Genomic DNA, 27,454 nt, shown 5'->3' on the forward strand with positions numbered 1-27,454 from the left:
GCCACGCGCCATGCGACACAGCAATTGTAAGCTGCAGGTCACATTCGGACTGATTGGCTCCGCATATGTGCATCCGGCCGAGTGCTAGTCGATATCAGGGACGTTGGTCGGACTGTTGTGGCGGCGTGCATTGTGCTGGTTGAAGTTGTTGTATTTCTGTTAGTGAAAAGCATTAATACATAACCATGGCCGCAGCCCAATGTTATTGTGGATTTCAGAGGGAGTGGCCAGTCAGGAGGGCCCCATGTGGGTATGGATCCAGCGTCCAGTGGGATTGGCTAAGATTTCCGGCGATTGATATGATAGCTTCTATGATAGTACACCTAGTCCTATTGAGTTATGAGGGGAGGTGACGTGAGGGACCTGACATTACTAAACTCTTGTGAAAACACGATACATACGAACGGTAAGAAACCGACAGCCATTCTTTCCGCCAAGTATCATCTTTCTGTGAAGGATTTCTTGGCACTGAGTGCTTAGAAATTGCGTTGTTTTTGGACTATGTAGAGGCTCACGAGCGACACCTTAGCTCAACAACCTTACGTACCTTAAATATGCGACTTGTACCAGAAGATCCAGCTTGATCAAAATATTGGACATGTCAAATTTCAGCTCTTTAGCTCAAAAGAATTTTGAGCTGTCGTAAAAACCGTCAGTGTAGCACCATATCGCCTCCCCGCGCGGTCGGAAGGTAAAAGTTCGCCGGCTCTAACTAAACAAATAGTCGTCGTATCGCAAATTCATTGACGGCGTTCGAAGCGTCGTTCAATTTGCTTTCGAAACATATCCTTACATTAACATTTAACTGCCTAGCGCAATCTCCAACAAGCAAAAGTTCCGTGCATTCATCCTCATACAGTGTTAGCGGCCGCCGGCCGCCGGCCGCTGACCCACATTCGCGTCATCAGGGAATGCCGCAACTAATTTATTGTTTCCAACTTTTTTCCCGGAGCGTTCTACCTGGTTTATATAGCCTTGGTTTGAGGTCGATTTATCGCTGTTCAAAATCCGTTAACAGTCAACCGTGCTTGTTGACAGCCGCTGAGAGGGAGAATGAGGCATGTCTCCGTCTCCGACTCCATTCGAGGCCCGTTTTTTCTGCATTGCTACCTTTCCAGACGCATGGAATCAAGGCATAGAAAACGTGTGTTTGTAATTAGGGCCATTATGTATCGCACGATTTTCTTTTAATGCGCACATTTTCTTAAGCCGCGCCCCGTAGGGTTACCGGCGGAACCTGCCACCCGTAGGGGGGGGGGGGGGCGTTTCGGCCCCCCCCTAAGATCTCGGAAATTTACCAGCCGATTTTCAAAATTCAACCGACGTTCGATAGCCCCATCCGGGAACTACCTTGTGACCAAATTTCATTGACCAAGGTCAAACCGATGACGTCACAGGTCAGGTCAAAGGTCGGAGTTTCACCGTTCACAGGCATTTCAAGAAATGTGTTGTGAAATCGAGTAAATTGGTAATTTATTGAAAACCATCGATGGTAAATTGTTTTTCAAACACATACTTTGCTATCTGAGGTCACTGATACCAGGTCAGGTCACCGGGGTCACAATATGAAAGTGTCGTGTGATACATGTTTTATGGTCCATTTTACATGACAAATGCGATTATGTGGGTTAGGCAGCCTTTGGGGCCAGCCTAGGTCACGTTTTGGTGAAGGTCAGGTCAAGGTCAGGTCAAATTAGGTCAAATTTCAAAGTTGATATTTTTGCATAAAATGGGTATCGAATCGATGCAGCTCGTCACGGGGAGTCTAATGGTGGTCTTTGTTTTGCTCTACGAGGTCTAGAATTGCCAAAAATTGAGTTTGAAAATTTGGCGTCATCATTTTTTAGCAGTTTTTTGGCTATAACTTGGCCAAAAAACGAGGTATCGATCTGAAATTTGGTATGTAGATAGAAGACGGTAGATACTATCACATATATTCCGTTTTTTTTCGAAACTCAAAAAACTTTTTTTGATTTTTTGGCTAATATATCCAAAAAATACTTTTTTGGATTTTGGGGGTCAAAACTAAAAAAAAAAATCAAAAATCCGAGATAACAGTTTTGTAGCTCTGTCAATTTTACATCTTTTATGGCTTGATCATTTTTCAGTATCTTCAAAGCTGTAGGCCTGACAGGTCTTCTCGCGAAGGTCTTTTTTCGGTCGAAAATGACAAAACATGACGTCATTCTGACGTCATTTGTAGCCAACCTATCATAGCCTTTGAAAAAATTTTTATTGACAATGTGTGAAATTGATGCTCGGAGGGGTCCTGAAAGTTTGGTGGCGATATCTCCAGCCGTTCAGGAGATATCGATGGAAAAGGACAGGGGGGCGTTTCGCCCCCCCCTACGGGGCGCGGGTTAAGAAACCGTAAGTAACCATGTGATGCATGTATAAAATCATAGAAATACTTAGGACTTATACCTAGCCAAGATTTCTGTTCGATGTGAGGACAGCGAGTTCTTTTTAGCTCACACACTAACCCCGGCAGATCTTAGCGACATTGACATCAGGTCGTGAGGGGCAGCTGCTTCCAAGAATCTTGGCTGCTTCCACCCTCCCCCCCCCCCCGCTCCCCAGCTGCGTCCGGTGTTCATGAAAACACGACGTGTTTTCTCTGTAAAAATGCTTTCGTTGTAATTCAGTGATATGAATTTAATAGCAACGCATGATAAAAAAGACCTGGAAAAATAGCGAGTGCTTTCGCGGCCTATGTAATATGTACCTATTATGTAGATATATTTCCTCTCCCGTGACCGTAACGTCCCATGATATGAAAATGCCCTCTTGCTGGATCTGATGATCAATAATAATCCTGTAGGCACCGCATTGAACTATAATGCACGAACCGCGAATAAGCTGATAACTGTATTCACCCGCTGTTACAGGTCGGCACTGACTGGTGGACCGGCGAGTGGAAGCCCGAGAGGCTGGGATGGACCGACCAGTGAGCTGGAGTGGAGCGACAAATGGAAGTCTGGGCTGGGCTGGACCGACCAGTGGAAGCCAGGGTCTGGGCTGGACCGCACAGCACTACCTGGACTCCTGTCCTGAGATCGGTGAAGCGGTCTTCAGTGTCTGTGTGTTCAGCAAGGCGACTACATTGCGTGGATGGAACTTCGCGAAGGTGAGAACAGAACATATTATTTAGTTTATTAAATTTTATAAAGTAGGTATATGGCGTTTTAACCTCACTAACAGCTTCATGGGTTTTGTTCGTTAAGATCAGAGTTTTTTTTTTCGCGATTTCCTCGTGTGTTCATCGCATGTCATCCATTTTTTGTTTTACACCTGTCCGGAAATATTCCCAGGCTTTGGTCTGTAGGGCGAGAGGTAGAACGCGGAATAGTAGCGGAGAGATGACTAGCAGACCTGGTTTTGTATGCGAATCGCCAGATCGCTTTCCCCACCCTTTGGGAAATTGCAATACGTGGATCGAGTCGTGCTGCCATCTATCTAGTACATCAGCGCCCTCCGACGGTGCCTTTGAATCCGGTAGCCGAGGAAAAACCAGAATTAGTTGTGTTGATAGTCGTAAAGATGTATACCTGACTTTCATCCGTGCAGCACAACATTTCTGACTACACCGGTTGCACCCGCGCAACCCCCGAGTCATAAACCATCGCGATTACGGTGGAGGCAATTTGGATCCGGAACCGTCGCTCCGCGATGTCCGTGAAGTTGGCGACGTCGCCAGCGACTTTTCCAGCGACGAGCACCGATTTTAGCCAAAACCTCGTCCAAGGTCAATTGGACCATAAGGATCACGAAAATCGAACCCATTCACCCCTAACCCTTGACCTTCAAGGTCAAATTCAAGGTCAAAGGACGGGGAACTGAAAAAGTGCCACTAAATATTGTCCGATTTTCAAAATTTTGGCACCAAAATGTAGCGCGTGCAAATTTCTAGCCGCACATCGAAAACCATTTTCATCAAGGTCAAACTTCAAGGTCAAATTTAAGGTCAAAGGACGGGGAACTGAAAAAGTGCCACTAAATATTGTCCGATTTTCAAAATTTTGGCACTAAAATGTAGCGCGTGCAAAGTTCTAGCCGCACATCGAAAACCATTTTCATCAAGGTCAAACTTCAAGGTCAAATTCAAGGTCAAAGGACGGGGAACTGAAAAAGTGCCACTAAATATTGTCTGATTTTCAAAATTTTGGCACCAAAATGTAGCGCGTGCAAAGTTCTAGCCGCACATCGAAAACCATTTTCATCAAGGTCAAACTTCAAGGTCAAATTCAAGGTCAAAGGACGGGGAACTGAAAAAGTGCCACTAAATATTGTCCGATTTTCAAAATTTTGGCACCAAAATGTAGCGCGTGCAAAGTTCTAGCCGCACATCGAAAACCATTTTCATCAAGGTCAAACTTCAAGGTCAAATTTAAGGTCAAAGGACGGGGAACTGAAAAAGTGCCACTAAATATTGTCCGATTTTCAAAATTTTGGCACTAAAATGTAGCGCGTGCAAAGTTCTAGCCGCACATCGAAAACCATTTTCATCAAGGTCAAACTTCAAGGTCAAATTCAAGGTCAAAGGACGGGGAACTGAAAAAGTGCCACTAAATATTGTCTGATTTTCAAAATTTTGGCACCAAAATGTAGCGCGTGCAACCTTGAATTTGACCTTGAAGTTTGACCTTGATGAAAATGGTTTTCGATGTGCGGCTAGAACTTTGCACGCGCTACATTTTGGTGCCAAAATTTTGAAAATCGGACAATATCTAGTGGCACTTTTTCAGTTCCCCGTCCTTTGACCTTGAGTTTGACCTTGAAGTTTGACCTTGATGAAAATGGTTTTCGATGTGCGGCTAGAACTTTGTACGCGCTACATTTTGGTGCCAAAATTTTGAAGATCGGACAATATTTAGTGGCACTTTTTCAGTTCCCCGTCCTTTGACTTTGAATTTGACCTTGAAGTTTGACCTTGATGAAAATGGTTTTCGATGTGCGGCTAGAACTTTGCACGCGCTACATTTTGGTGCCAACATTTTGAAAATCGGACAATATTTAGTGGCACTTTTTCAGTTCCCCGTCCTTTGACCTTGAATTTGACCTTGAAGGTCAAGGGTTAGTGGTGAATGGGTTCGATTTTCGTGATCCTCATGGTCCAAATGACCTTGGACGAGGTTTTGGCTAAAATCAGTGCTCGTCGCTGGAAAAGTCGCTGGTGACGTAGCATTTTTAAAGTTCCCCGTTCATTGACCTTGAATTTGACCTTGAAGTTTGACCTTGATGAAAATGGTTTTCGATGTGCGGCTAGAACTTTGTACGTGCTACATTTTGGTGCCAAAATTTTGAAGATCGGACAATATTTAGTGGCACTTTTCCAGTTCCCCGTCTTTTGACCTTGAATTTGACCTTGAAGTTTGACCTTGATGAAAATTGTTTTCGATGTGCGGCTAGAACTTTGCACGCTCTACATTTTGGTGCCAACATTTTGAAAATCGGACAATATTTAGTGGCACTTTTTCAGTTCCCCGTCCTTTGACCTTGAATTTGACCTTGAAGGTCAAGGGTTAGGGGTGAATGGGTTCGATTTTCGTGATCCTCATGGTCCAATTGACCTTGGACGAGGTTTTGGCTAAAATCGGTGCTCGTCGCTGGAAAAGTCGCTGGTGACGTAGCATTTTTAAAGTTCCCCGTTCTTTGACCTTGAATTTGACCTTGAAGTTTGACCTTGATGAAAATGGTTTTCGATGTGCGGCTAGAACTTTGTACGCGCTACATTTTGGTGCCAAAATTTTGAAGATCGGACAATATTTAGTGGCACTTTTTCAGTTCCCCGTCCTTTGACCTTGAATTTGACCTTGAAGTTTGACCTTGATGAAAATGGTTTTCGATGTGCGGCTAGAACTTTGGACGCGCTACATTTTGGTGCCAACATTTTGAAAATCGGACAATATTTAGTGGCACTTTTTCAGTTCCCCGTCCTTTGACCTTGAATTTGACCTTGAAGGTCAAGGGTTAGGGGTGAATGGGTTCGATTTTCGTGATCCTCATGGTCCAAATGACCTTGGACGAGGTTTTGGCTAAAATCGGTGCTCGTCGCTGTAAAAGTCGCTGGTGACGTAGCATTTTTAAAGTTCCCCGTTCTTTGACCTTGAATTTGACCTTGAAGTTTGACCTTGATGAAAATGGTTTTCGATGTGCGGCTAGAACTTTGCACGCGCTACATTTTGGTGCCAAAATTTTGAAAATCGGACAATATTTAGTGGCACTTTTTCAGTTCCCCGTCCTTTGACCTTGAGTTTGACCTTGAAGTTTGACCTTGATGAAAATGGTTTTCGATGTGCGGCTAGAACTTTGCACGCGCTACATTTTGGTGCCAAAATTATGAAAATCGGACAATATTTAGTGGCACTTTTTCAGTTCCCCGTCTTTTGACCTTGAATTTGACCTTGAAGTTTGACCTTGATGAAAATGGTTTTCGATGTGCGGCTAGAACTTTGCACGCGCTACATTTTGGTGCCAAAATTTTGAAAATCGGACAATATTTAGTGGCACTTTTTCAGTTCCCCGTCCTTTGACCTTGAATTTGACCTTGAAGGTCAAGGTTTAGAGGTGAATGGGTTCGATTTTCGTGATCCTCATGGTCCAATTGACCTTGGACGAGGTTCTGGCTAAAATTGGTGCTCGTCGCTGGAAAAGTCGCTGGTGACGTAGCATTTTTAAAGTTCCCCGTTCTTTGACCTTGAATTTGACCTTGAAGTTTGACCTTGATGAAAATGGTTTTCGATGTGCGGCTAGAACTTTGTACGCGCTACATTTTGGTGCCAAAATTTTGAAGATCGGACAATATTTAGTGGCACTTTTTCAGTTCCCCGTCCTTTGACTTTGAATTTGACCTTGAAGTTTGACCTTGATGAAAATGGTTTTCGATGTGCGGCTAGAACTTTGGACGCGCTACATTTTGCTGCCAACATTTTGAAAATCGGACAATATTTAGTGGCACTTTTTCAGTTCCCCGTCCTTTGACCTTGAATTTGACCTTGAAGGTCAAGGGTTAGTGGTGAATGGGTTCGATTTTCGTGATCCTCATGGTCCAAATGACCTTGGACGAGGTTTTGGCTAAAATCAGTGCTCGTCGCTGGAAAAGTCGCTGGTGACGTAGCATTTTTAAAGTTCCCCGTTCATTGACCTTGAATTTGACCTTGAAGTTTGACCTTGATGAAAATGGTTTTCGATGTGCGGCTAGAACTTTGTACGTGCTACATTTTGGTGCCAAAATTTTGAAGATCGGACAATATTTAGTGGCACTTTTCCAGTTCCCCGTCTTTTGACCTTGAATTTGACCTTGAAGTTTGACCTTGATGAAAATTGTTTTCGATGTGCGGCTAGAACTTTGCACGCGCTACATTTTGGTGCCAACATTTTGAAAATCGGACAATATTTAGTGGCACTTTTTCAGTTCCCCGTCCTTTGACCTTGAATTTGACCTTGAAGGTCAAGGGTTAGGGGTGAATGGGTTCGATTTTCGTGATCCTCATGGTCCAATTGACCTTGGACGAGGTTTTGGCTAAAATCGGTGCTCGTCGCTGGAAAAGTCGCTGGTGACGTAGCATTTTTAAAGTTCCCCGTTCTTTGACCTTGAATTTGACCTTGAAGTTTGACCTTGATGAAAATGGTTTTCGATGTGCGGCTAGAACTTTGTACGCGCTACATTTTGGTGCCAAAATTTTGAAGATCGGACAATATTTAGTGGCACTTTTTCAGTTCCCCGTCCTTTGACCTTGAATTTGACCTTGAAGTTTGACCTTGATGAAAATGGTTTTCGATGTGCGGCTAGAACTTTGGACGCGCTACATTTTGGTGCCAACATTTTGAAAATCGGACAATATTTAGTGGCACTTTTTCAGTTCCCCGTCCTTTGACCTTGAATTTAACCTTGAATGTCAAGGGTTAGGGGTGAATGGGTTCGATTTTCGTGATCCTCATGGTCCAAATGACCTTGGACGAGGTTTTGGCTAAAATCGGTGCTCGTCGCTGTAAAAGTCGCTGGTGACGTAGCATTTTTAAAGTTCCCCGTTCTTTGACCTTGAATTTGACCTTGAAGTTTGACCTTGATGAAAATGGTTTTCGATGTGCGGCTAGAACTTTGTACGCGCTACATTTTTGTGCCAAAATTTTGAAGATCGGACAATATTTAGTGGCACTTTTTCAGTTCCCCGTCCTTTGACCTTGAATTTGACCTTGAAGTTTGACCTTGATGAAAATGGTTTTCGATGTGCGGCTAGAACTTTGCACGCGCTACATTTTGGTGCCAACATTTTGAAAATCGGACAATATTTAGTGGCACTTTTTCAGTTCCCCGTCCTTTGACCTTGAATTTGACCTTGAAGGTCAAGGGTTAGGGGTGAATGGGTTCGATTTTCGTGATCCTCATGGTCCAAATGACCTTCGACGAGGTTTTGGCTAAAATCGGTGCTCGTCGCTGGAAAAGTCGCTGGTGACGTAGCATTTTTAAAGTTCCCCGTTCTTTGACCTTGAATTTGACCTTGAAGTTTGACCTTGATGAAAATGGTTTTCGATGTGCGGCTAGAACTTTGCACGCGCTACATTTTGGTGCCAAAATTTTGAAAATCGGACAATATTTAGTGGCACTTTTTCAGTTCCCCGTCCTTTGACCTTGAATTTGACCTTGAAGTTTGACCTTGATGAAAATGGTTTTCGATGTGCGGCTATAACTTTGCACGCGCTACATTTTGGTGCCAAAATTTTGAAAATCGGACAATATCTAGTGGCACTTTTTCAGTTCCCCGTCCTTTGACCTTGAATTTGACCTTGAAGTTTGACCTTGATGAAAATGGTTTTCGATGGGCGGCTAGAACTTTGCACGCGCTACATTTTGGTGCCAAAATTTTGAAGATCGGACAATACTTAGTGGCACTTTTACAGTTCCCCGTCCTTTGACCTTGAATTTGACCTTGAAGTTTGACCTTGATGAAAATGATTTTCGATGTGCGGCTAGAACTTTGCACGCGCTACATTTTGGTGCCAAAATTTTGAAAATCGGACAATATTTAGTGGCACTTTTTCAGTTCCCCGTCCTTTGACCTTGAATTTGACCTTGAAGTTTGACCTTGATGAAAATGGTTTTCGATGTGCGGCTAGAACTTTGCACGCGCTACATTTTGGTGCCAAAATTTTGAAAATCGGACAATATTTAGTGGCACTTTTTCAGTTCCCCGTCCTTTGACCTTGAATTTGACCTTGAAGGTCAAGGTTTAGGGGTGAATGGGTTCGATTTTCGTGATCCTCATGGTCCAATCGACTTTGGACGAGGTTTTGGCTAAAATCGGTGCTCGTCGCTGGAAAAGTCGCTGGTGACGTAGCATTTTTAAAGTTCCCCGTTCTTTGACCTTGAATTTGACCTTGAAGTTTGACCTTGATGAAAATGGTTTTCGATGTGCGGCTAGAACTTTGCACGGGCTACATTTTGGTGCCAAAATTTTGAAGATCGGACAATATTTAGTGGCACTTTTTCAGTTCCCCGTCCTTTGACCTTGAATTTGACCTTGAAGTTTTACCTTGATGAAAATGGTTTTCGATGTGCGGCTAGAACTTTGCACGCGCTACATTTTGGTGCCAAAATTTTGAAAATCGGACAATATTTAGTGGCACTTTTTCAGTTCCCCGTCCTTTGACCTTGAATTTGACCTTGAAGTTTGACCTTGATGAAAATGGTTTTCGATGTGCGGCTAGAACTTTGCACGCGCTACATTTTGGTGCCAAAACTTTGAAAATCGGACAATATTTAGTGGCACTTTTTCAGTTCCCCGTCCTTTGACCTTGAATTTGACCTTGAAGTTTGACCTTGATGAAAATGGTTTTCGATGTGCGGCTAGAACTTTGCACGCGCTACATTATGGTGCCAAAACTTTGAAAATCGGATAATATTTAATGACACTTTTTCAGTTCCCCGTCCTTTGACCTTGAATTTGACCTTGAAGGTCAAGGGTTAGGGGTGAATGGGTTCGATTTTCGTGATCCTCATGGTCCAATTGACCTTGGACGAGGTTTTGGCTAAAATCGGTGCTTGTCGCTGGAAAAGTCGCTGGTGACGTAGCATTTTTAAAGTTCCCCGTTCTTTGACCTTGAATTTGACCTTGAAGTTTGACCTTGATGTAAATGGTTTTCGATGTGCGGCTAGAAATTTGCACGCGCTACATTTTGGTGCCAAAATTTTGAAGATCGGACAATATTTAGTGTCTCTTTTTCAGTTCCCCGTCCTTTGACCTTGAATTTGACCTTGAAGTTTGACCTTGATAAAAATGGCTTTCGATGTGCGGCTAGAACTTTGCACGCGCTACATTTTGGTGCCAAAATTTTGAAGACCGGACAATATCTAGTGGCACTTTTTCAGTTCCCCGTCCTTTGACCTTGAATTTGACCTTGAAGTTTGACCTTGATGAAAATGGTTTTCGATGTGCGGCTAGAACTTTGCACGCGCTACATTCTGGTGCCAAAATTTTGAAGATCGGACAATATTTAGTGGCACTTTTTCAGTTCCCCGTCCTTTGACCTTGCATTTGACCTTGAAGTTTGACCTTGATAAAAATGGTTTTCGATGTGCGGCTAGAACTTTGCACGCGCTACATTTTGGTGCCAAAATTTTGAAAATCGGACAATATTTAGTGGCACTTTTTCAGTTCCCCGTCCTTTGACCTTGAATTTGACCTTGAAGTTTGACCTTGATGAAAATGGTTTTCGATGTGCAGCTAGAACTTTGCACGCGCTACATTTTGGTGCCAAAATTTTGAAAATCGGACAATATTTAGTGGCACTTTTTCAGTTCCCCGTCCTTTGACCTTGAATTTGACCTTGAAGTTTTACCTTGATGAAAATGGTTTTCGATGTGCGGCTAGAACTTTGCACGCGCTACATTTTGGTGCCAAAATTTTGAAAATCGGACAATATTTAGTGGCACTTTTTCAGTTCCCCGTCCTTTGACCTTGAATTTGACCTTGAAGTTTGACCTTGATGAAAATGGTTTTCGATGTGCGGCTAGAACTTTGCACGCGCTACATTTTGGTGCCAAAATTTTGAAAATCGGACAATATTTAGTGGCACTTTTTCAGTTCCCCGTCCTTTGACCTTGAATTTGACCTTGAAGGTCAAGGGTTAGGGGTGAATGGGTTCGATTTTCGTGATCCTCATGGTCCAATTGACCTTGGACGAGGTTTTGGCTAAAATTGGTGCTCGTCGCTGGAAAAGTCGCTGGTGACGTAGCATTTTTAAAGTTCCCCGTTCTTTGACCTTGAATTTGACCTTGAAGTTTGACCTTGATGAAAATGGTTTTCGATGTGCGGCTAGAACTTTGTACGCGCTACATTTTGGTGCCAAAATTTTGAAGATCGGACAATATTTAGTGGCACTTTTTCAGTTCCCCGTCCTTTGACTTTGAATTTGACCTTGAAGTTTGACCTTGATGAAAATGGTTTTCAATTGTGCGGCTAGAACTTTGGACGCGCTACATTTTGGTGCCAACATTTTGAAAATCGGACAATATTTAGTGGCACTTTTTTAGTTCCCCGTCCTTTGACCTTGAATTTGACCTTAAAGGTCAAGGGTTAGTGGTGAATGGGTTCGATTTTCGTGATCCTCATGGTCCAAATGACCTTGGACGAGGTTTTGGCTAAAATCGGTGCTCGTCGCTGGAAAAGTCGCTGGTGACGTAGCATTTTTAAAGTTCCCCGTTCATTGACCTTGAATTTGACCTTGAAGTTTGACCTTGATGAAAATGGTTTTCGATGTGCGGCTAGAACTTTGTACGTGCTACATTTTGGTGCCAAAATTTTGAAGATCAGACAATATTTAGTGGCACTTTTTCAGTTCCCCGTCTTTTGACCTTGAATTTGACCTTGAAGTTTGACCTTGATGAAAATGGTTTTCGATGTGCGGCTAGAACTTTGCACGCGCTACATTTTGGTGCCAACATTTTGAAAATCGGACAATATTTAGTGGCACTTTTTCAGTTCCCCGTCCTTTGACCTTGAATTTGACCTTGAAGGTCAAGGGTTAGGGGTGAATGGGTTCGATTTTCGTGATCCTCATGGTCGAAATGACCTTGGACGAGGTTTTGGCTAAAATCGGTGCTCGTCGCTGGAAAAGTCGCTGGTGACGTAGCATTTTTAAAGTTCCCCGTTCTTTGACCTTGAATTTGACCTTGAAGTTTGACCTTGATGAAAATGGTTTTCGATGTGCGGCTAGAACTTTGCACGCGCTACATTTTGGTGCCAAAATTTTGAAAATCGGACAATATTTAGTGGCACTTTTTCAGTTCCCCGTCCTTTGACCTTGAATTTGACCTTGAAGTTTGACCTTGATGAAAATGGTTTTCGATGTGCGGCTATAACTTTGCACGCGCTACATTTTGGTGCCAAAATTTTGAAAATCTGACAATATCTAGTGGCACTTTTTCAGTTCCCCGTCCTTTGACCTTGAATTTGACCTTGAAGTTTGACCTTGATGAAAATGGTTTTCGATGGGCGGCTAGAACTTTGCACGCGCTACATTTTGGTGCCAAAATTTTGAAGATCGGACAATATTTAGTGGCACTTTTTCAGTTCCCCGTCCTTTGACCTTGAATTTGACCTTGAAGTTTGACCTTGATGAAAATGATTTTCGACGTGCGGCTAGAACTTTGCACGCGCTACATTTTGGTGCCAAAATTTTGAAAATCGGACAATATTTAGTGGCTTTTTTTCAGTTCCCCGTCCTTTGACCTTGAATTTGACCTTGAAGTTTGACCTTGATGAAAATGGTTTTCGATGTGCGGCTAGAACTTTGCACGCGCTACATTTTGGTGCCAAAATTTTGAAAATCGGACAATATTTAGTGGCACTTTTTCAGTTCCCCGTCCTTTGACCTTGAATTTGACCTTGAAGTTTTACCTTGATGAAAATGGTTTTCGATGTGCGGCTAGAACTTTGCACGCGCTACATTTTGGTGCCAAAATTTTGAAAATCGGACAATATTTAGTGGCACTTTTTCAGTTCCCCGTCCTTTGACCTTGAATTTGACTTTGAAGTTTGACCTTGATGAAAATGGTTTTCGATGTGCGGCTAGAACTTTGCACGCGCTACATTTTGGTGCCAAAATTTTGAAAATCGGACAATATTTAGTGGCACTTTTTCAGTTCCCCGTCCTTTGACCTTGAATTTGACCTTGAAGTTTGACCTTGATGAAAATGGTTTTCGATGTGCGGCTAGAACTTTGCACGCGCTACATTTTGGTGCCAAAATTTTGAAAATCGGACAATATTTAGTGGCACTTTTTCAGTTCCCCGTCCTTTGACCTTGAATTTGACCTTGAAGGTCAAGGGTTAGGGGTGAATGGGTTCGATTTTCGTGATTCTCATGGTCCAATTGACCTTGGACGAGGTTTTGGCTAAAATCGGTGCTCGTCGCTGGAAAAGTCGCTGGCGACGTCGCCAACTTCACGGACATCGCTCCGCGTTCCCGGAATGGCTGGTCCAGTCCAATGCGTCACGGAGTTCCTCGCATTCATGAGTTCGTTCACGGTAGATAGTACTATCAATGAGAGTGTGAATCCAAATCCAATTAAAAAAATCTGACGGGGAATACATCGTAACAGCTAAAAAAGGCGAAGAAAGTATTGGTGGCCTTGGATTTAGCCATCTACGTAGTTCTCGCCTGCAGCTGAGCTACTAGCTCTACGGCGTACCAGCGCTGGGTTGGCGCTTGCGCGCTGACTCGTGCGCCGCCGAGCGGAGGCGAGCGGTTCGCTCACTGTGTTTGTGCCGAGGGGTGTTATCCCGGGTGGTGTATCCGGAGCTCACCAGTAAGAACGTGCACCGCTGCCAAAGACGCGAGTGAATTGTGATACATCGTTTGTTTGGATTGTCAAACCATTATTGGTCCTAATTTGTGACGGATTCTTTGTTCCGGGAAGAGCGTTTCGCAAACTGCTAAATTGTCGACAATTGCTGCGCACTTGTTAGCTCCATTTTCCTTCCCTCAATAATAACGAGCCTTTTTTTGCAGAAATCTGTGATATGAGGCATATTTTGAAGAAGAGATAACATAATATTATATACACATTTTCACCTGCAATGTTGGTACCTGTCTGATACCGTCTCGCTTGACTGCAAGATATTAACTTCAACTTGTGATACTCAGCATTGTTACAACTGAAAAGGTGAGAAATGTGTGCTGTACAGCCTCTGGTTTTTCAACATCCATCTTTTTTTTAATTTTTATTTTTTACGGTGTTGGTCTGTTTGCAATTGACCAAAGGTGTGCAGTTTTACCATTGCTGGTGCACTCTTATTGGAAGTGTGCCTAAATTTCAACACTCAATCCCATTCAGTTGTAAAAGTTTTTTTGCTCTGGAATTTTGAAATATTTTTACTTCTGTATTTGATCAGAATAATTGCATGTAGGTAACAGGAAAATGTTAGTTGCTCCCTGCAAGTTTGAGTTGTGCTTTCAGAATGCTACAGTGCCGTTATGTACTGAAGAGCATGGACAATGTGTACATAGATCATGTGCTTTAGTAGTGTGTATTTGGTAGTGCTAAGAAATAGAGTCATTCACCTATTCTTGACTTACATTGATGTATTTGGTGGTATTAAAGGGACCCTCCCACCTTAACATTAGATTTGAGTTGAGATAGCCAAAATGGGGTCCCTGGCTCACAATTACTGGTTTCGGCACTCACAACATCGAGAAATGCCTTAAATCGGAAATATTGAATTTCAAAATTGCAGCATTTTGATTCAGAGGGGCTAATGTTTAGGAATACCCCTCTGAATGTGTGACGTCAGCGCAAATATCTAACGATTTTTAAATGTTTGACTAAAACGTCTTGTAGCACGCGGTGGTATATGCTATTTGCGCGCAACATCTGCCGCAAACGCCGCACTTCTAAAATAAAGTCGCTAGAAACAGCGGAGATCCCAAAAAAGTAAACAAAAGTAAAAGTCTAATATCTTGAAAACCGGTGAATATTTTTCGGTGAAATTTGGTAGATATTCGTTTTCGCTCTTTCTGAACCGAGCGACATCACTTTCATGCCAATTCATAAACTATTTTGAAGGTGGGAGGGTCCCTTTAAGTCATTTTTTACCTCAGAATATTATACCGTAAAACGGGGCTATAAGGGACAGTGGGGTTATAGGGGACAAATTTCGGGAAAAAGTTTTGAGGGATCTGGGTAATACAGTGAACGAGAAACAAAAGGAAATAGATATACAATATGAAACACTGATGTCTGGACATGCATGCCACATCACCATTTCCAAGATGCTTGTTGTTGTTCTCATGCTATGAGCTTTTGAAAAAAGTGCCAAATTCGCAACAAAATTGTAACCCCGAAAACTTTGCTTGTGGAAACACAACCACGGACTCTGGGACCTTCACAAAGGTATAGTCAATGACCACATGTATCCTGAAGATGCCCATGAAATTACATCCATGTACCCTCCTTGTCTCATCCTCATTTCCGCTTTTTTCTGTTTCAGGTAGATTTTGATGTCAAAACGGGGCTTTAAGGGACACCGTCATTACCAGTCAAAGCGAGGAGTTAAAACAAGGAAAACATATTCGAAAGATGTAATCATGAAAGCTGTGGATGCAGTGAACAGAGGGATGCCTTTCAGGGTAGCTGAGCAGAAGTTTGGGATCCCAAAAAGTGTCATGTAGGCACAATAAGGCACCTGCTACCTGAAAACCGGGCCATCCAACATTCCTTGGAGAGGACAGAGGATGTCCTGTGGTGTACCCCTTCTCAGACATTGTGCAAAAGATCCAAGAACCCAAATACCTCACCAGGGGAATCATGGAAATCAAAGAGGTCAAGGAATACAATGAGTGAGCTGATATCAAACACCTCCAGCTCCAAGGAGCTGCCAGAGACTCTCTGCAGTCTTCTGGTGGATGGTGTTCTGGAGTTCAGAATGGCAGGAGAATGCCTCATTATCAAGTGGTTGTACTCATATCATTTGTGTTTTGATAATAACACATTATTATGTTTCCATATTTGAGTTTCCTTTATGGTATTTATGTTGAAAAAGGAAGTTACCTTTTCCGTCCTCCATTGGAAACTTTGATGGATGCCAATCCATTGTATGTGCACTTAAAAAAACAAATATTTTGCACAGGAAAGCAGTAAACATTTTTAAAAACATAGTCTGTGTCCCTTAAAGCCCATTTGATGGTGCTACTAGAGTTTAAAAGGCCATAACAGTGCTCGTCCCTTAAAACCCCGGTGCGGGGCTATAAGGGACAAGCAACAAAAATAATAAAAAAATCATACATCTATGATACCAATAAAATGCATATTATGCCAAAAGACTGACCTAGTCAAGACCTGAAAAGTGGCAAAGTTTGAAGCCTGTGTAAGCAATAACCTTTGAATGACAGGTTGTCAAAGTCAAAACCTGTCCCTTATAGCCCCGTTTTACGGTAGGTATTTTTATAGGATCTGCTTTGTAAAGTGTGTAATTGATGACAGTTTTCTTCTGAATCAGGAATGGTAACAGCCTTGTATGCTATGTACTCAGTTCAACAGGACAGTGTTTCTTCTAGTGGATGATTTAAGATTTTCTGTGACAACCATTATGACAGCACTGGTGACAATTTTTATCTAATATCATTGTAGGCATGATGATCCATCTTGGTGACCTTAGTACTGTTTTCAGGAGTCATTTTACAGGGATGTTCACGAAAAACTGACACATTTTATTTCCGAATTACGAGAAAACACTTGCCCTCAGAACGGTGATCATGCTATGGGCAAATAGAGTGGACTTCTAAGTTTGTATTGACGTATTTTGGGATCATGTCATTTTCGTTTCTAAGAAGTTACAGCGTATTTTGCAGATGACGAGTTTTTGGAGCAGTGCACGACCAGGGGGAGGCACTCGCCTTGGCCGTATATGGGCCAGAATGTCTAACGATTTCCGCCATGTTGTGTATACCAAAGTCTTGAAAAGTTGATCACTGCAATCAAACTTCAAGCATGAAGCAGCAGCACTTTTGAGTAGTGTACCTCTCACTAAACTGCACCTCTCCTACCGTACATGCAATTTATATTTCTGGTATACACAACTGTAGTTAGTATTGTATGCTATATGTTATGCATGTGTATGATAGAACTGGCACAGGCCGTGGCCCACAGCTGTGGCTGTCGGCCGGCGCCGGCAACTAGAGCTGACCGGCTCGAGTTCAGGGCCGCTGGCCGGGGAGCACGGCGCCGGCGAGCCGGGGGCCAGTCGGCCGGAGTGGGAGGCGTGTGGCGGCTCGGTCCCCGCGGAGCTTGGGAATAGACATTTCTGCGCATTTGTTTACTACAAGCTATTTCGGCTTTGACCTTTAAGACGCGTGACCATGTCAGTGACGGGTGATAACGCGGAGAGGAGCGGCCCGGACAATGGACCAGGGACAGTGTCTGTGCCAGTGACCAGCAGCGCAGGGCTACCGAACCAACCGTTTGACACTCGATTGGTGCCTGAATATGACGGCACGACTGACGTGGTGGAGTGGTGGGAGCGTGCGAGGCTCCTCTGTGAACTGCGTGGTGTCTCGCTCATGTCTGTGGTACCGCTGCGGCTGGCAGGCGGGGCATTCACCGTATGGTCACAGATGCCGGCAGCCAGCCGCGGCTCGCTGGTGGAAGTGCAAGAGACGCTGTATGCGGCGTTCGCCATGGACAGCTTCGCTGCGTATGACGCCTTCTGCTGCCGACGCCTGCGGACCGGCGAATCACCGGATGTGTTCCTCTCTGATCTACGGCGGCTAGCGGTGCTTTTCGGGGGTGTGCCAGACAAGGCGCTCATCTGCGCATTTGTCTCTGGACTACCCGACAGCACCAGACAAGCTATCCGCGCTGGATCCAGGGCTGAGGGCCTCAGCCTGGAGGATGTACTCGCTCGGGCCCGCTCAGTGCTGAGCGACCAACGGCCGGCGGCGGCTCCGGTGGCAGCAGCTCAGGTGGCGGCGGCGGCGGCGGCTGGTCCGCTGGCAGCGGCGGCGCGAGCTCCTCGGACAGAGGGGTGGAGCTGGGCGGCAGAGGAAAGGAGCCGGCGGCCGGTGGCGCCTGGGCCGGGGCGGCGTGAAGATCGGTCGGCTGACGTGCAGCCGTCAACGGCGGTGCGTGGACCACGCCGATGCTGGATCTGCCGAGCGATCGGCCACATCGCCGTTGGCTGCCCTCAGCGTCAGCAGCCGGGAAACAGCGCGGGAGAGGCCGCATCAGCGCCGGCGTCCTCTCCAGGGCGGCAGTAGCAGAGGTTCTGCCGATGGCGCAGCTGCGAGTGGCAGGCAGGGAATGCAGGGCGATAGTGGACAGCGGCTGTACGGAGAACCTGGTGTTCGCACCGTACTGCAGCGACTGGCGGAAAGAGAGAGTCCGGGTAACATCGATGAGTGGGGATCCTTTCTACTGTGACGGAGTTGGAAAGGTGGCTGTGGAAACGGCCTCGGGTCAGGCCGCGGTGGTCGACGTACTGGTGACGAGAGAGAAGCCGCTTGGCGCGGAGATGGTGATTGGTGTCAGTGGAATATCAGCGCTAGGTGGTGTGCTGATTGGGTCGCAGCGAGAGGTGAGGTTTTGTGGTGCGGTGAGTCGGCTGTGTGACCAGCTGACTGTGGAGGCGTCGGATTTCGGGGCTCAGTTCGATCCTGTGGCTCGAGCGTGGACTGTAGCCTGGAAATGGCGTGACGGTGCGGCACCAGAGTGCCTCGGCAACGGTGTAGCGGAGTATTCCGTACCGGAGGACGCTAAGGAAGAGTTCGACGCTGAACTTCAGTCCTGGATTGAAAACGAATGGTTGGTGCCGTATGATGAGGATTTGTACGGACCACCGCGAGGACTGATCCCGCTCATGGCTGTTCAGCAGAAAAACAAGACCAAAGTGCGACCCGTCTTGGATTATCGAGAGCTCAACAGTCATGTGGTGCCCTACACCGCCGACGCGGACGTGTGTGCCGCCACCCTCAGGAAATGGCGGCGGCACGGCACCAATGTCGCTATCGTCGACCTGAAGAGAGCATATCTTCAGCTGAGGACGGAGCAGAGCCTGTGGCCGTTCCAGACTGTGATGGTGAACGGTCAGCGGTATGCACTCTCTAGGGTCGGATTTGGTTTGAATGTGGCCCCACTTATCATGAAGGCTGTAGTGCGCGCCGTGCTACAGCAGGACCCGGCGATGGAGAGTGCGGTGCTGCCGTACATGGACGACTTGTGTGTGAATGAGGACCTCGTCAGCGCTGAACGTGTGGTGGCCCACTTCGCTCAGTTCGGGCTAGAGTGCAAGCCGCCGGAGCGAGCGGCTGCCGGTGCACGCCTGCTTGGTTTGCACGTGCGGGCGGTGGGTGGAGTGCTGCGCTGGGCGCGTGACAACGTCGTAGGGCCACCACCTGTCACGCTGACGCGGCGGAGCGTCTTCGCCTGGTGTGGTCGCCTGGTGGCACACCTGCCCGTGTGCGGCTGGCTTCGGCCCGCCGCCGCCTGGTTACAGCGGCGGGCTAACGCGGTGACGAACAGTTGGGACCAGCCAACAGACGATGCCACCCTGCGTCAGCAGATTGACTATGTGGCCAGTAGGCTGGCCCGCGACGACCCGGCTCACGGACGGTGGCATGTTGAAGGCAATCACGCGGTGGTGTGGACGGATGCCAGCTCGATAGCGGCCGGAGTGGTGCTGGAGACGCCGACTGGAGACCCAATCGAGGACGGCTGCTGGCTCCGCCGTGACGAGACAGCGCACATCAACATGGCGGAGCTGGACGCCGCCGTGCGGGGCATCAATCTCGCCATCGCCTGGGAAATGCGTCGACTGGACCTCAGGACTGACTCTGCTACCGTGCACAGATGGATAAGCGACGCTCTGAGCGGGCGCTCCCGTCTGAAGACCAAGGCCCACGGTGAGATGATCATCAGGCGGCGCATCGACATGGTGAAGCAGCTGGTGGACGAGTTCGGCATCGACCTGTCAGTGACCCTGGTGCCGACCGCCCACAACAGAGCGGACTGCCTGACGCGGGTGCCGGTCGAGTGGGTACGCGGAGACGACCCGAGTGTAGGCGATCCCGCAGTCGCCGCTGCGGTGGTCGGGCCAGTGACTGATGCGGGAGAAGATGACGCTCACGGGGCTGATGCGGGTGTTGTGGAGGACACTGTCGGCACGCGCGAGTCGTCGGCCATCAGCGAGGTTCATGCCAAAGCTGGACACCCCGGTATTCGGCGAACTCTGTACTTTGCCCGTCGTGACATATCGCCGAGTATCACGCGGAGCCAGGTGCAAAAGGTGGTGTCAGACTGTGACGTGTGTCGGTCAGTGGACCCGGCACCCGTCAAGTGGCGTGGCGGGGAACTGGGGGTGAAGGAAACCTGGACCAGACTCGCCATAGACATTACGCACTACCGAAACCGGTCGTACTTGTCAATCATTGACTGCGGTCCGTCGCGGTTTTGTGTGTGGCGCCCACTGCGCCGAACGGACTCAGCCAGTGTGACGGAGCAGCTGGAGGAGATATTTTGTGAGCGCGGTGCCCCAGTCGAACTTCTGGCAGACAATGACACCGCGTTCCGCAGCAGAGAGTTCTCTGTGTTCGCGGCAGGATGGGGCGTACAGCTCCGATTCAGGGCCGTTCACCGACCGAGTGGAAACTCTATCGTGGAGCGAAACCACCGTTCGGTGAAGGTCATCGCTGCTCGTAAACAGTGCTCCGTGTCTGAGGCCGTTCATTTATATAATGTGACGCCTCGCGATGGTGTATCGGCGTCATCATCACCTGCGAGCGCAGTGTATGTGTACCCCGTGCGTGACCGAGTGCGCCCACCTGGTGACCGAGTGCGCCCACCTGGTGGAACCGGTGAGGAGGACCGAGACGATCTATCACGCGAGCCCGCGTCGTACCGAGTTGGGGACGCCGTGTGGGTCAGGAAGCCCGGGTCACGGTGCACGGAACAGTCTGGACGCGGTACTGTCACCGCCACGGTATCACCACAGGTGGTGGAAGTCGACGGGGTACCGTGGCATGTCAGGGACCTCCGGTCATGTGGTGATGTTTTGCGTACCTGTCCTGATGTGTCTGAGGCAACTTCGCCTGGCTCGTCGCCCGATGACGTGGTGGAATATGTCAATTTGCCACTGTCAGCCGATGGGGGAGAGGGTTCATCACCTGATGTGGGGGTAGAGGAAGAGACGGTGAGTGAGAGTGAGGTCCGACGCAGTGACCGCTCGCGGCGGCCACCTGATCGCCTTCAGTATGAAGAACTGGGTACGCCCCATACAGATACTAGCGTTAGTGATCCTTGAGGATCAGGAGGGGCTGTAGTTAGTATTGTATGCTATATGTTATGCATGTGTATGATAGAACTGGCACAGGCCGTGGCCCACAGCTGTGGCTGTCGGCCGGCGCCGGCAACTAGAGCTGACCGGCTCGAGTTCAGGGCCGCTGGCCGGGGAGCACGGCGCCGGCGAGCCGGGGGCCAGTCGGCCGGAGTGGGAGGCGTGTGGCGGCTCGGTCCCCGCGGAGCTTGGGAATAGACATTTCTGCGCATTTGTTTACTACAACAACATGGCGGAAATCGATAGACAAAAACAAGTCACCAATGCTCCTTCCAGTATAGATTAGAGTTCAGTGTGCACGACTCAGCCCGAAACAGGAAATTATTCCCCGTTTTTGGGCACGTGCCTGGAGAATTGCAACACCTCTCACTGCACTCGTCGGGAGGTTTGATGTCCTTTGGGCCGCTGCTACAGATCATGTCACTCACGTGACCCCACAGGAATAGTCCACGGAGTTGAGGTAGAGCGAAATGGCCGGCTATGGGTGAGAGGTGATGCGCGAGACAAGTGCCCCCTCCCCCCTGTTCTCGTGTGAGACCGATGATCGCCGTTACTGTACGTAGGGTGGCCCTGACGTGCCAGAACCACCAAATGGTGTAGACGTCGACCCATTTCCGCTACAGTAGCTAACAGAAGCTGTTAAAAGATGGCACGGTACCACTCTACAGTGACTACCAGCATGCGGCCATGGTTTCTGACATCAGCACTTCCAAGCCTGCCAATTTTGGCATTCCTTAGGAATTTGCCCACAATATGCCAATAGTATAAAATATAATCCATCGAAACATTAATATGTCAAATTTTAGACGAATTCGTAGACTGGTTCAGTCGTGGTGGCAGATGGCAGCCGCGAGAGCTTCATTGTTTTTCCGTTAAGTTTTGTCGCCAAGTCAAATTTCCCCATTTTAACGCTTTCTTATTTATTTGGAAGCTCATGTGATGCTAACTAAAGGAGCTATGCAGATACAAAACTTTTTTCAACAGGCTTTCGAATGGCATGCAAGTCAAGTCTCCGTGAGCTCTCACATGCTCACAAAGTCGTTTTAAAATGTGTCAGTTTTTCGTGAACATCCTGTATATTCAAACTCAGATGCCTTTTAGCTGTAGGTACTCTTTCCCATTCCATCAATATTAGGGATAAAATAAACCATAGATGAAATTATATGGGCTTGACAGATGAGCATAGGTAGGTACCTACCTTTCTACTTGAGCATTTAAACTGTACTAGCTGACTTCGGAAGTCAATAAAATGTTAGGATTGACCTCACGCTCATGTTATTAATGAAATTAATCGAAAGAAAGTCCAATAAACTTGATGTCCAATGGAAGTCCAATGGACTTTCTTTCGATTAATTTCTCTAATAATATGAACATAAGGTCAATCCTAACATTTTTATTGATATTCATCATGCTCAAAGAAACATTATACCACAACATTATACCACATACAACTCTCCTGAATTCAGTGAACATTGTGCTTCAGCTTCGAAGATGAGCTGTAAATATTTTGAATATGCCATAGAGATCCATTTGCTTGGATGATAATCTCAAAATGTGGTTTCATAACAATATCTGTTGTGCAAAGGAATAATCATGTATGCCATTTTTTTGCCCAGACTACATATGTTTGTTTATCTTTGCACGGCAGATATGGCTTTGATTAGGTGAAAGAGTTACACAGAAAACTTTGATCACCAAATCTAACTCAACTTTTTGTTTTTTTTTTCTGTAAGGTCCGCATACTCATTAGGTACTCATACGACCTTCAAATGGAAACACTGAGCTTGCCAATTGCCAACCTTAACCTTCGCCCCAGTGGGGGGGGGGGGGAGGGGGCATATTGTTACCACCCCGTCGCGTTTTTTTTTTGCGTGTGAATTAAAAACCGCGGCGCGTAGCGCCGCGCCGCTTGGAGTAGCTTTTTGTTAATCAATTTTGGACAATGTGTGAAATTTTTTACCCCAACTAGGTCATCTCAGGTCAGGTCACCAGGTCAAGTTAACTGACCAAGCCTTAAAAAGTTTGCAATCATGTCCAGCCTGCAGTGTTTGTCAGAAAGGTTTTAAACTTGGTGGATTGCATGATGTTATGGGGCCTATAATTTGTATATCTCGGATTTTTTATATCCGTGACCTAAGGTCAGGCCAGTGGCGTGACCTTACCATTATAAGTCAATGGAGAAAATTGAAAATACCTCTAGATCCGTTTGTACGCATAGGAACAGTCCAAATATTTCAGAATCACAATGATTTGGACCACCCGTGACCACCAAGGTGTCTTTTTTTTTTGCTAATAGCCTCTAGAAAGGTCATCCGAGGTCATTTGAGGCTACAAACATATTTTTGCCAATAACTCTCGATTGGAAAGAGATAGGACGCTGGGGATGGCCTCATTGTGTTTGTCTTGTTGAGACGCATTGAATGATATGCTTTTCCGGTCAGGTCATGACCTTGACCTGAGGTCAAATTTTCAAGTTGACCTTTCAAGGTCAACTTATAGTTCATTCGATGCGTCTCGTCGAGAGAAACACGCTTCTGGCAATAGAAATGTCATGGCTTTCTTTTTTAGTCAAAAGTTATGGTCGAAAAACACTTTTCGTAAAAACAGCTATTTTTGGACTTTTTGCCCTCTAGAGGCTAAACCGTTGACCTGAGGTCAATTTTGATGATGACCTTATCAAGAGAAGAGTTCAAACTTCAAAAGCTATCGATTGCTTTTCCATGCGTTTTCTAGCTATCATAGTTCCTGAGATAAATGCATGTTTTCTGAAAAATATAATGACATTTGACAAATTTTGACCTTTGATGACCTCCAGTGACCCCAATATTGCTCAAAGATGAAAAATGACCGAAATACTTCCAAACGTACGCATTGAGAGCTATCGACTGCTTTTTACCGCGTCTTTCTAGCTCTCTTAGTTTTTGAGTTAGAGGTCTCACTCAAAAACTAAGTTGAAGGTTGACTGGCGGTCTCAGTCAACTTCAACTTAGAGAGACCCCAGTGGCGGTCTCAGAGACCGCCACTGGGGCGCGGGTTAAAAGATATCATTGTTTCACTTTTTCATCACACATGTTTTTATTCTTTTTCTGTATCATTATCTTAAAAAAACAGATGTATATTTTGATCTGACCCAAAGGTACAGTTCAAATGACCGCAGTTAATTGCAGCATTTTGACCAAGCCAAAACAATGAGTTGGGCTTACGTGTATAGACTGTGTGGGACCTCTAATACCATTTATATAGTCGTAATCTGCCTAGATCAGTTATAAGAGCTCACTGAGAACCTTAAGAATGTCTGACATTGCACACATGCCTGGCCGGAGACCGTGCTGTGTGTGGGATACCGTCACAGACTCCATGCCTGGTAGGAGGCCGCGGTGTGAATGGGACGCCGTCACAAACTCGGCGGTGTGTATGGGACGCCGTCACAGACTCCATACCTGGCCGGAGGCTGCGATGTGTGTGTGGGATGCCGCCACAGACTTCACACTTGGTCAGAGACTCGGCGGTGTGCATGGGACGCCGTCCCAGACCCGATACCTGGCCGGAGACTCGGCGGTGTGCATGGGATGCCGTCATCCTCCGTATCTGACCGGAAGCTGTGCTGTGTATGGGACGCCGTCACAGCACTGGTAGGGGGTGTGCGGGTCGACAGTGCGCCCGTTGTCACCTGCCTCTTCTGTTTCGATGGTTATGGGATGCCGCCGCAGACTATTCCTGGCCGTGGGCCGCGGGGACCCGCGACGGTGCTCCCGTCGGACACCTCTCCGCTCTAATTGGTCGTTAGGCTCAGCGCGCGGTCGTGGTCGGACGGCACCCATTGATGGCTCAGCCGACTGCAGCGGCCTACCGCAAGCGATGGTCTGGTGGACCCGGCGACTGCAGCCACCCTGGCCAGTCGATCTGTGTATTGGGAGCTCGTGTCAGATGGCTGCAGCTATCCTGGCCAGTCGATCTGTATTGGAAACTCGCCTCAGATGACTGCAGCCCGGGCGAGCGGACAGAGCAGGCTGGCTGCCACTGTCAGGGGGCAGACCAGTTCCTGTCTGCGGCTAGTGTGTGGCAATATGCAGTTACTCCTGTTCAGTGAATTGTTATATGGGCGATTTGTTGTATGTTTTATCAGTTGACCTGCTGTTTTCAAAAACCTGTTTTTGGATAGGTTGAATTGTTCATCGTAACTGACAAATATTTGTCTTCTTAACCCGCGCCCCACTGGGGGGGGGGGCTATTCATAGCCCCCCTCCCGTTTTTCTGCAATAACTTCCAAACCGCTTGACGTATCGACGCCAAACTTTCACTACCTTCGGCTACATCAATTTGACACCTTGTGTCAAAATATGAACTTTGTAGCTACCATAGGTCGGCCGGAAATGACGTCAGAGTGACGTCATGTTCGGCCGATTTGGACGCAAAGCATTGAACCACGGCAATCGCTCCCAAGAGCTTAGTTTTTAAGCTAGCTCCAATTTCATTGCATGGTAGGACTTAGAATAGACTGCGCTATCAAACTGCTATCTCGGATTTTCAAAATTTTGAAATTTTTGAAAATTATATATCATAAAATTCAAAACTCATATTTTATATTTTTTCAAAAACTTCGACTTTTCGAAAAAAAACGGAATATATGTCATAGAACACATGCTTATGACTTACTCTAGTAAGTTTTATCTAAATATCTTCAAAAATGGCCAAGTTATACGCATTATTGCAAAAAATTCATAATCATGAATTTTTCAAATCAATTTTTCAGTACGTTTTTGACATCGTACACCAATAAGAATAGCACCATCGTGTTCCTGAGCTCAAACTGCATCCGATAGACACCTTTTTTGTTGAAAAATTTCAACTTCAAAATTTGACCTTTTTTGACCTGAAAGTGACCTGACCTAAGCTAAATTCAGCTCAAAATGACCTCGAATGTCACAAACGACATCAAATTCGAAATCTATGGCCTAAATGAACCATAAAACATGTGTCACGTGACTGACGCATGACATAATATTTCTGTGACCTAGGATGACCTGACCCTGACCTGAAAATCAAAGTACAAGTTTGGTACCCTCAGGGTATCTAAAGCCTCTCTTCACGAGTGTGTAAACCAAACATGAGCCTGATCTGACTTGTAAGACGGCGGCCAGAGCCCAAAATGTGAACAAGACAAAATGCTAATAATTTTTACTTTGGCCTGACCTGTGACGTCATCGTCGACCTCGAGGTCAATGAAATTAGGTTTCGTTCAACAGTTTTTCCGGGGCTATCAGACGCCGTTTGATTTTTGACGATCGGCCCAGTATTTTCGGAGTTAGGAGGGGGGGGGCTATGAAGAGCCCCCCCCCCCCCCAGTAGGGCGTGTTATACGCAGACCCCATTGGAGCGCGGGTTAATGATCACGCCTTACGCGTCCCTTTCGATCCGTGTTATGTGATGGTGGCATTGCTGTCTGGGTACAACGCTGCAATAAATAAAAACTGGACTCGGATAGAGGATCATCGAGTAGCGGCAGAAGCTCAGTTGGTCTGCTGGTTTTTCGGAGAAGACATGTCTGAGATGCCGTCATTTGAGACTGTCAATTATTTTTTTGCAAGAGTACACCCGTACTGTTGTTAGTTTATCCAACCGCTAGAATACCTCGGCCATTATCGCTTTATTGACACGCTCCAATCGACTCGGTTCGGTATTTTAAAGCTGAGCTTGTGTTTGGCGGGCTTTGTCTGAGTTTGTCTGTGGTCTCATCAGGCGGGCGGTGTCGCAGGACTGGTACTGACTCGGCCATACCCCTGTCCGCTCCACTGTGCGGTCCGCCTCGGGGCTGTGTCTCATTTATTGGGAATATAACCGGGCCCTACCGCTGTGTCAGCTTACACACAGCCCCAGTATCGGACATCAGAGCTCTGTCTGACAGGCCCCGGACCGGTCGGGCGCTCCAGCTGCTAGTTTGGTCACGGCAATGAGAGTCTGCTGTAAAACTCGGGCCCTGCGTGGCTGGAATTTTGATGCATGCAACATGTCGTGGAGATTGCATATCGCTGTAAAATAATCTTATAATGTATCAGCTCCGGCGACGCTTTGCCGACCTGTGGAGAGAGATAAAGGGCGCGCTCACAATAACGGATCGTTTCCAATAGA

The 27,454-nt window shown here is 46.4% G+C and overlaps 2 protein-coding genes across 8 annotated transcripts in view; both read left to right on the top strand.

The window, feature by feature from the left end:
* Nucleotides 1-2,891: 2,891 nt before the first annotated feature.
* The window catches only part of LOC122374925 (signal transducer and activator of transcription 5B-like), an 85,605-nt gene continuing 61,042 nt past the window's right edge, over nt 2,892-27,454 (top strand). For 2 of the 7 annotated variants that reach the window (XM_043353984.1, XM_043353990.1), the window contains exons 1-2: nt 13,691-13,809; nt 14,013-14,166. The gene's annotated coding sequence lies outside the window, so the exon portion shown is untranslated. Of the gene's footprint in view, nt 3,128-13,448; nt 13,518-13,537; nt 13,810-14,012; nt 14,167-27,454 lie in introns of those variants that run through there. The other 5 variants (XM_043353985.1, XM_043353989.1, XM_043353988.1 and 2 more) reach the window with 5 other exon arrangements.
* Nucleotides 17,559-27,092, top strand: LOC122374927. Its single transcript, XM_043353993.1, has 3 exons — nt 17,559-17,891; nt 18,869-20,304; nt 27,065-27,092. The coding sequence occupies exons 1-3, from the start codon at nt 17,559-17,561 to the stop codon at nt 27,090-27,092; spliced, it is 1,797 nt and encodes a 598-aa protein (XP_043209928.1).

Source organism: Amphibalanus amphitrite, unplaced genomic scaffold (assembly GCF_019059575.1).
Source record: "Amphibalanus amphitrite isolate SeventyFive unplaced genomic scaffold, NRLGWU_Aamphi_draft 001740F_arrow, whole genome shotgun sequence".
NCBI lineage: Eukaryota > Metazoa > Arthropoda > Thecostraca > Balanomorpha > Balanidae > Amphibalanus > Amphibalanus amphitrite.

What these genes read in the sequence shown, in the direction of transcription:
- LOC122374927 (XM_043353993.1), top strand. Translation starts at nt 17,559, where the DNA reads ATGTCTGTGGTACCGCTGCGGCTGGCAGGCGGGGCATTCACCGTATGG. An exon ending in AGGGCCTCAGCCTGGAGGAT is followed by an intron (nt 17,892 to 18,868) that starts GTACTCGCTCGG and finishes GCTGTTCAGCAG; the next exon opens with AAAAACAAGACCAAAGTGCG. An exon ending in TCAGACTGTGACGTGTGTCG is followed by an intron (nt 20,305 to 27,064) that starts GTCAGTGGACCC and finishes TGGTCTCATCAG; the next exon opens with GCGGGCGGTGTCGCAGGACT.